Genomic DNA, 8,912 nt, shown 5'->3' with positions numbered 1-8,912 from the left:
CGATACTGTTACTGGTTTCTTCTCTTTCTTCTTATATACCAGTCACGGACGAGCGCTCCTCCCACACCTGGAAGACAAACATGCCGGGTACACGCCGGGTACACGCCGGGTACAGGCTGGGTACATGCTGCAACATTTCAGTGACATTTCTGCAGAGACTAATGGCCCATCAGATTAACACAGCAGGGGTCCCTGGCAGTCCCATTCAGTTTGAATGGGACTGCCAGGGACCCCCATGTTAATCCGATGGGCCATTAGTCTCTGCAGAAATGTCACCGGAATGCTGCAGCATGTACCCGGCGTGTACCCGGCATGTACCCAGCACGCACCAGCATGTACCCGGCGTGTACCCGGCATGTACCCAGCACACACCAGCATGTACCCGGCGTGTACCCGGCATGTACCCAGCACACACCAGCATGTACCCAGCATGTACCCGGCGTAATCCGGCATGTACCCAGCACACACCGGCATGTACCCGGCATGTACCCGGCACGTACCTGGGTCTTGTTGGTGACAGCCCCAGATTTGTTTTTGAATTCTCGCCGGCGCTACAGTATGTGATCATTATTAGCGTGTAATCCCTGCGCCCCGCTGCGGGTCTGGGATGTTATTAGCGTGTAATCCATGCGCCCCGCTGCGGGTCTGGGACACATGGGGCTGTTATTGATGTGGAGAGAAACTGTGAGCCGCATTCATGAGGTGTTTATAAGAGTGAATTCATCTTACACGTGTGTGCACCGGAGGCAGCAACACAGGGCTCTGCGTGTAACACATGTGTATGGCATCACAGGGCTCTGCATGTAACATGTGTGTGGCAACACAGGGCTCAGCGTGTAACACGTGTATAGCAATACAGGGCTCTGCATGTAACACATGTGTGTGGCATCACAGGGCTCTGCATGTAACACATGTGTGTGGCAACACAGGGCTCAGCGTGTAACACGTGTATAGCAACACAGGTCTCTGCATGTAACACATGTGTGTGGCAACACAGGGCTCAGCGTGTAACACATGTGTATGGCATCACAGGGCTCTGCATGTAACATGTGTGTGGCAACACAGGGCTCAGCGTGTAACACGTGTATAGCAACACAGGGCTCTGCATGTAACACACGTGTGTGGCAACACAGGGCTATGCGTGTAACACACGTGTGTGGCAACACAGGACTCTACGTGTAACACACGTGGTAACACAGGGCTCAGCTTGTAACACACGTGTGTGGCAACACAGGGCTCTGCATGTAACACACGTGTATGGCAACACAGGGCTCTGCGTGTAACACACGTGGTAACACAGGGCTCTGCGTGTAACACGTGTATGGCAACACAGGGCTCTGCGTGTAACACATGTGTATGGCAACACAGGGCTCTGCGTGTAACACACGTGTGTGGCAACACAGGGCTCTGCGTGTAACACACGTGTGTGGCAACACAGGGCTCTGCGAGTAACACACGTGTGTGGCAACACAGGGCTCTGCGTGTAACACGTGTATGGCAACACAGGGCTCTGCGTGTAACACATGTGTATGGCAACACAGGGCTCTGCGTGTAACACACGTGTGTGGCAAAACAGGGCTCTGCGAGTAACACACGTGTGTGGCAACACAGGGCTCTGCGTGTAACACACGTGTATGGCAACACAGGGCTCTGCGTGTAACACACGTGGTAACACAGGGCTCTGCGTGTAACACACGTGTATGGCAACACAGGGCTCTGCGTGTAACACACGTATATGGCAACACAGGGCTCTGTGTGTAACACATGTGTATGGTAACACAGGGCTCTGCGTGTAACACACGTGTATGGCAACACAGGGCTCTGCGTGTAACACACGTATATGGCAACACAGGGCTCTGCGTGTAACACACGTGGTAACACAGGGCTCTGCGTGTAACACACGTGTGTGGCAACACAGGGCTATGCGTGTAACACACGTGTATGGTAACACAGGGCTCTGTGTGTAACACACGTGGTAACACAGGGCTCTGCGTGTAACACACGTGTGTGGCAACACAGGGCTATGCGTTTAACACACGTGTATGGTAACACAGGGCTCTGTGTGTAACACACGTGGTAACACAGGGCTCTGCGTGTAACACACGTGTGTGGCAACACAGGGCTATGCGTTTAACACACGTGTATGGTAACACAAGGCTCTGCGTGTAACACGTGTATGGCAACACAGGGCTCTGCGTGTAACACGTGTATGGCAACACAGGGCTCTGCGTGTAACACACGTGTATATAGCATCGCGAGTGCACCCGGTGGAGACAGTGTGTTACAATAGATGAATAACAGCCAGAGACGTGAGAACATCTCGCACCATCTCACTAATTAAACGTTTCGCCGGAACACCGAGTGCATGAAAACCAGTCACTTTGTGCGGTGTAATCAGGAGGCCACTATCCGTGGCATCTAATCAGGAGGCCACTATCCGTGGCATCTAATCAGGAGGCCACTATCCGTGGCATCTAATCAGGAGGCCACTATCCGTGGCATCTAATCAGGAGGCCATATCCGTGGCATCTAATCAGGAGGCCACTATCCGTGGCATCTAATTATGGGGCCACTATCCGTGGCATCTAATCAGGAGGCCATATCCGTGGCATCCCCGTTACCCTGGGGGACTTTGCATCAAGGAAACAAAGCTACATGCATAGTAACCCCTGTGTACGGGCTGGCCACGGGCTGGCCACGGGCTGCAGGATTATTCTCACATCTCTGGCAGTGCTGAGCAGGTCTCAGCCACGAAATGTGGGTATAAATGTGCTATGCTCACACACAGGACCCCGGTTTTGCAGCTGAGAACTGCAGAGTGCCGGGATCATTAACACCATCTGTGGGCCTGCGGGGGTCTAATCCTTGGGAGGTGCGTTGGCCGCAGGCCTACCACCAAACGCCATGAAGTAGTCGCGCCCTGGTCAGTTGTGGTCTCCTGTCCTGTGTGCGTGGGTGGGATCCTGTCTTTGCAGTGGGGGCGAAGCGCTACAATCTTCCCCGCCTGGACCCCACGAGGGTGGTCGCGGGCTGCACGCCCAGGTACCACGGCCAGCTCCATTATCTGGCGTTGCCTCGCCCATCGCTGGCGCCCGGTCTGGCTTTGGTTGCCGGGCTTGGTGCTTGGACCTTGAGCCTCTGTACCTTCCTGGGCACAGCTGGGGTGGCGGGGCATTCCCCCGTGGCATGCGCTCGGTGCTGGAGTTTGGGAGAGGGGTACACCCGGGGAGTGGCGGCAGCCGGTCTCCTCTGCCGGGAAGGGGACGGGCTCTCGGTTCTGGAGAGGGATTGGCTCCGGGGAGCACTGACTGTTCGCACCGGAGCCACGGGGCTCTTAGGGGGGCCACGGCTGATCCTCCTCAGGCTGTTTCGGGCGGGGGTCGGGCTGGACAGGGGCGGCAGCCTCATGTGCAGTGATTTGGGCCGGAGGTCAGGGCCAGCAGCTCCGCTAACGGCAGGCCGTGGGAACGGGTACCTAGAGAAACAGAGAAGGAAGGTGGCGGAGGGAGGGAGAGGATACACAGGAAAGGGGGGAGCAGGGGATGGGAGGGGGGGAGAGGATAGCACAGAGAAGGAGAGAGAATACACAGGAAAGGGGGGAGCAGGGGATGGGAGGGGGGAGCAGAGGGTGGGAGGGGGGAGCAGGGGATGGGAGGGGGGACCAGGGGATGGGAGGGGGGGAGCAGGGGATGGGAGGGGGGGAGCACGGGATGGGAGGGGGGAGGGGTGGAGCAGGGGATGGGAGGGGGGACCAGGGGATGGGAGGGGGAGCAGGGGATGGGAGGGGGGAGCAGGGGATGGGAGGGGGGAGAAGGGGATGGGAGAGGAGGAGAGAATCGCACAGAGAAGGAGAGAGAATACACAGGAAAGGGGGGAGCAGGGGATGGGAGGGGGGGAGCAGGGGATGGGAGGGGGGGAGCAGGGGATGGGAGGGGGGACCAGGGGATGGGAGGGGGGGAGAGGATAGCACAGAGAAGGAGAGAGAATACACAGGAAAGGGGGGAGCAGGGGATGGGAGGGGGGGGAGCAGGGGATGGGAGGGGGGGAGCAGGGGATGGGAGGGGGGGAGCAGGGGATGGGAGGGGGGAGGGGTGGAGCAGGGGATGGGAGGGGGGAGCAGGGGATGGGAGGGGGAGCAGGGGATGGGAGGGGGGAGCAGGGGATGGGAGGGGGGAGCAGGGGATGGAAGGGGAGAATCGCACAGAGAAGGAGAGAGAGAATACACAGGAAAGGGGGGAGCAGGGGGTGGGAGGGGGGGACCAGGTGATGGGAGTGGGGGAGCAGGGGATGGGAGGGGGGAGCAGGGGATGGGAGGGGGGAGCAGGGGGTGGGAGGGGGGGAGCAGGGGATGGGAGGGGGGGAGAGGATAGTACAGAGAAGGAGAGAGAATACACAGGAAAGGGGGGAGCAGGGGATGGGAGGGGGGGAGCAGGGGATGGGAGGGGGGGAGCAGGGGATGGGAGGGGGGGGAGCAGGGGATTGGAGGAGGGGAGCAGGGGATGGGAGGGGGGAGAGGATAGCACAGAGAAGGAGAGAGAATACACAGGAAAGGGGGTGCAGGGGATGGGAGGGGGGAGCAGGGGGTGGGAGGGGGGGAGCAGGGTGTGGGAGGGGGGAGCAGGGGGTGGGAGGGGGGGAGCAGGGGGTTGGAGGGGGGAGCAGGGGATGGGAGGGGGCAGCAGGGGATGGGAGGGGGCAGCAGGGGATGGGAGGGGGCAGCAAGGGATGGGAGGGGGGAGCAGGGGATGGGAGGGGGGAGCAGGGGATGGGAGGGGGGAGCAGGGGATGGGAGGGGGGGAGCAGGGGATGGGAGGGGGGGAGCAGGGGATGGGAGGGGGGGAGCAGGGGGTGGGAGGGGGGGAGCAGGGGGTGGGAGGGGGGGAGAGGATAGCACAGAGAAGGAGAGAGAATACACAGGAAAGGGGGGAGCAGGGGATGGGAGGGGGGAGCAGAGGGTGGGAGGGGGGAGCAGGGGGTGGGAGGGGGGAGCAGGGGGTGGGAGGGGGGGAGCAGGGGGTGGGAGGGGGGGAGCAGGGGGTGGGAGGGGGGGAGCAGGGGGTGGGAGCGGGGGAGCAGGGGGTGGGAGGGGGGGGAGCAGGGGGTGGGAGGGGGGGAGCAGGGGGTGGGAGCGGGGGAGCAGGGGGTGGGAGGGGGGGAGCAGGGGGTGGGAGGAGGGGAGAGGATAGCACAGAGAAGGAGAGAGAATACACAGGAAAGGGGGGAGCAGGGGATGGGAGGGGGGAGAGGACAAGGTAAGATGAGAGAGGGCAAGGGAAGAAATGGGGAGAAAGACGAAGGGAAGATGAGAGAGATAAATAACAGTAATACTGTACATAGAAGTATTAAATAAGTATCAGATGGAGCAGGAGAATGAGTATCTTATATACACAGAGTTATAATCCAATATTAAAAGGGCCGTAGGAAGAGTCTCAGGGTGCGCAGGACACCCCCAGACAGAGACACACTGTGTACTTCTCCCTCATCTGATTTACTAACGCAAACGCAGAGTCGGCGCAGGAACCAACGCGTTTCTGTTCTGGGAGTGAGGAAGCCGCGGCTCAGGAATAGCCAGTGAGTGAGCAGATCGGGGGCCGGTTCACTAAGCAGTGCGCTTTTGTGCCCGATTGGGAAATTTGTAATCCCACGATAAAAAATTAAGCTAGACGCGGGATTCACTAAGAAGTGAAGCGCGTTTGGTTAGGTGCGGGCACAAACACGCCCGAGCGCGCGAGCTGTATTTCTTCCCCCGGCCATCGCCGTGTCTCCGTGCCCGGTTCTTACAGGCGATCGTGCCGTAAGAATATTGATTTTGATCATAGTGTACATGAGCAGGGACCCCCTACTTCCTGGGATACAGGCCCCGTTATGGGGTGCCGGTACCCCCCGCAGGATTTAAACCCCCGGTCACGTGACGGGGGAGCTTTACAAGCACAGGGGATACCGGCACCCCCATAACGGGACCTGTATCTCCTGAAGTAGGGGGTCCCCGAGGCTGACACCAATGCGGTTCAGCTCAGGAGACCCCCTGCTCATGTACATTATCAATAAAATAATCATTCATTACAGTAGCGGATAGCCGCCATGGTAATGAAGCTGCTTTAATATAATTTGTATTAATAGTGTGCGGGTGCAGGGGGTCTCCGGAGCTGAACCGCATTGGTTTCAGCCTCAGGGACCCCCTGCTTCCCGAGTTACAGGCCCAGATATGGGGTGCCGGTATCTCCTCCATTATTTAAATGTCCCGCTTTAAAAATGGCGGCGACCGATGCCCCATAACGGGGCCTGTAACTCGGGAAGCAGGGGGTCCCTGAGCCAGAAATCAATGAGGTTCAGCTCCGGAGACCCCCTGCTCCCGCACACTATTAATAAAAAGGGATCACCCCTGAGCCCCGGACTCACGCAGGATCACCCCTGGGCCGCGGACTCCTGCGGGGATCACCCGTGGGCATCACACGGGGACACCCACCGGCCTGTTGTATTAATTGTGTGGGGCAAAAAACGTAAACAATGATTTTCTTCATGGCTCCATTTCTTTTGCAATGTAAAGGGGGGTTAGGCTGCACCCCACAAAATAAATAAAGTATACAGTTTACCGGTGCTGCTGGTTCAAGGAAGTACCTGCCAGGTATATTCCAAAGTGTACTCAGGAAAGAAGGATCCAGCGCTCCACGGTTTTTATAATTAAAGTTAATTTATTGTGCCACACAACGTGACTAGCACTTGACAAAGACCTATTGGTCGAAACGTTGTGTGGCACAATAAATTACTTTATTTATAAAAACCGTGGAGCGCTGGATCCCTCTTTCCTGAGTATTCCATTTCTTTTGCGTCAGCTTCGTGAATTGCGCTTACTGGCAAAAACCGGCGCGTTTTCCGTTTTTTGCCTGATCGGGCGTATTTTTTTTCCAATGGCTGAAAAAATGCCTTTTACGGCCAATAAAGCGCAGTTATCACTGCTTAGTGAATCGCCCCCATGTGTGCTATAGTGCACCAGCAGTGACGCACACACTGCACACACTGCACACACTGCGCACACATTAATGAAGGCGCAGTGCCACGTGGTCTCTTACCTCTGGGCAGGTGCACAATGCTTTGGAGGGCTGCCGGATGGTGTCGGTGGGATCACTGGGTGCAAGCTTTTCACTGGTGTGATGGGACGGGGGATTTTGCTCTTCACGCCGGAAGCCCCATCTTCCTTCCTCAGGGAGGTGGCTTTCTCCTTCCCGACTTTCCTGGGGACGGAGTCGTCTGAGTCGTGGGTGTCTTCCTCAGAGCCGGTGGTGGAAAGGGTCTCGGATGTTCTCCTCCTGTCGTCACTGGAGGAGGCAGATGACGAGCCGGCGGAGGCCAACCTTTGCAGGCGGATCTGCCTCTTCTCCATCACCAGCCTCGCAAGGTCCAGCTGCTTCGCCCTCTTGTGGAACCTCTCTTTGGCAGAGTGCGACAAGGTCTGATCCGACCCCGTGTCCTCCTCTGACAGGAACACGGGGATGCGGCTCCTGAAGCGGAGCCCCACAGGTCGGACAGCTCCCTGGCTGGTGCCCCCCTCGGCTTCTTTAAGGCGATCAGTGGCAAGCACAATCTTTTCCTGCGGTGGCTTGGTGTCCTCTTCGAAAATCCTGTCCGTGGCGTCCTTATCAACAAGGCCTTCAGGCTCGCTGTTGCCTTTTACAGCATTATGGACCATCTGACCGTCAGCGCTGCCTTCCACATTACTGGCGGACATAGCGCAGCTGTCTATCTCCCCCACTTCCACAGCGGAGTGCATGCTCCCGTTCTCTCTCAGTAACTCGTCTTCCTCTAGTTCCTCCTCCATGATGGGCTCCTCAAACTGCCCTGAGGTGTAATGATCCTCCAGCCTCATCAGCTGCCCGCTGGAAGACATGATGTTCATGTGTGTTTTTTCGGCGATGTGGACAAACGTGCGTTCGACTTTGGTAAAGGGGGAGGAGGCTGCGGCAGCCACGCTGGGCAGCTTTGGCTCTGATTTAAGGATGGAAGATAAGGTCCCCGGCTCAGACACGTCCAGTTGACTTCCCGTGGGTTGGGGTCTCTCACCTTGAGGGGTCAGCACGGCAAGGGTCCCCAGGTCAACGTCCGGCATCAACTCATTGGTGACTGGAGACTTCTTCATGTCCCCCGGGGAAAACAGCACTAAGGTCTTTGAGCCCTCTTCCAGCTCAAGGTCGTTCTCTGCAGCAGAGGCTCGTCCCCTCGAATCCTTCTGGTCATCAGCCAGTAGAGTGGAGGGAGCCCCTTCCTGGCTGCGCTCAGTGCTCTTCTGGCTCACATTGCTGCTGGACCTGCTCTGCAGGTCTATATCCTCTCCTAAAAACTCTGCTTCCTCTTCCTCGTCCTCCTCCTCTTCTTCGTCCTCCTCTTCTTCCTCTGTCTCTTCCTTCTCTTCCTCCCGCAGGGTCCTCCCATTGATAATGATATGAGGCTCTGGCGAGTGCACGGCTGGCAGGACCACACTAGAGAAGTCCACTCTCTTTATCCTGTGTGGCACCCGCAGCATTTCCTTGCTGTCCGATATGTCCTTCTTAAAGTCTTGGTAAGGCAAATTTAAAGGCACCGCCCTGGGCATCCCGTTTAATTCGAAGTGCTTCAGGCTGAGGACCTGAAACGAGATGGATGAACATTTCATATAAAGTAGCCAGCAGCAGAAGATGACATGTGAGAAAACAGGCATGAGTCAAATGATGCACCAACCGCATGAGCTTGGAGGAGACAGCATGCATGTCCTTGAGTTAACTTGAGTTTACCTGTATCTCACTAAGTCTGTACTTCCTGACAGCTCCACGGACAGGAAGAACATGTATCTCACTAAATCTGTACTTCCTGGCACAGGGTGACAGCTCCACGGACAGGAAGGACCTGTATCTCACTAAGTCTGTACTTCCTGACACAGG

The 8,912-nt window shown here is 57.4% G+C and overlaps 1 protein-coding gene across 1 annotated transcript; it reads right to left on the bottom strand.

Annotated features, from left to right (window-relative positions):
* Positions 1–419: 419 nt before the first annotated feature.
* LOC142486462 (tau-tubulin kinase 1-like) lies at positions 420–8,692 on the bottom strand. Its single transcript, XM_075585057.1, has 2 exons — positions 7,071–8,692; positions 420–3,475 (listed from the first exon to the last, which is right to left on the bottom strand). The coding sequence occupies exons 1-2, from the start codon at positions 8,690–8,692 to the stop codon at positions 3,061–3,063; spliced, it is 2,037 nt and encodes a 678-aa protein (XP_075441172.1). The 3' UTR covers positions 420–3,060.
* Positions 8,693–8,912: the final 220 nt, after the last annotated feature.

This window comes from Ascaphus truei, unplaced genomic scaffold, assembly GCF_040206685.1.
Source record: "Ascaphus truei isolate aAscTru1 unplaced genomic scaffold, aAscTru1.hap1 HAP1_SCAFFOLD_883, whole genome shotgun sequence".
In the NCBI taxonomy this organism is placed as follows: Eukaryota; Metazoa; Chordata; class Amphibia; order Anura; family Ascaphidae; genus Ascaphus; species Ascaphus truei.
This window is presented reverse-complemented; position numbering and strand designations above follow the sequence as displayed.

Coding starts and splice junctions, on each gene's coding strand:
- LOC142486462 (XM_075585057.1), bottom strand. CDS start 8,692: ATGCCTGTTTTCTCACATGTCATCTTCTGCTGCTGGCTACTTTATATG. Junction 3,476..7,070: donor CATTGTGCACCTGCCCAGAG/GTAAGAGACCAC, acceptor CTGTTTCTCTAG/GTACCCGTTCCCACGGCCTG.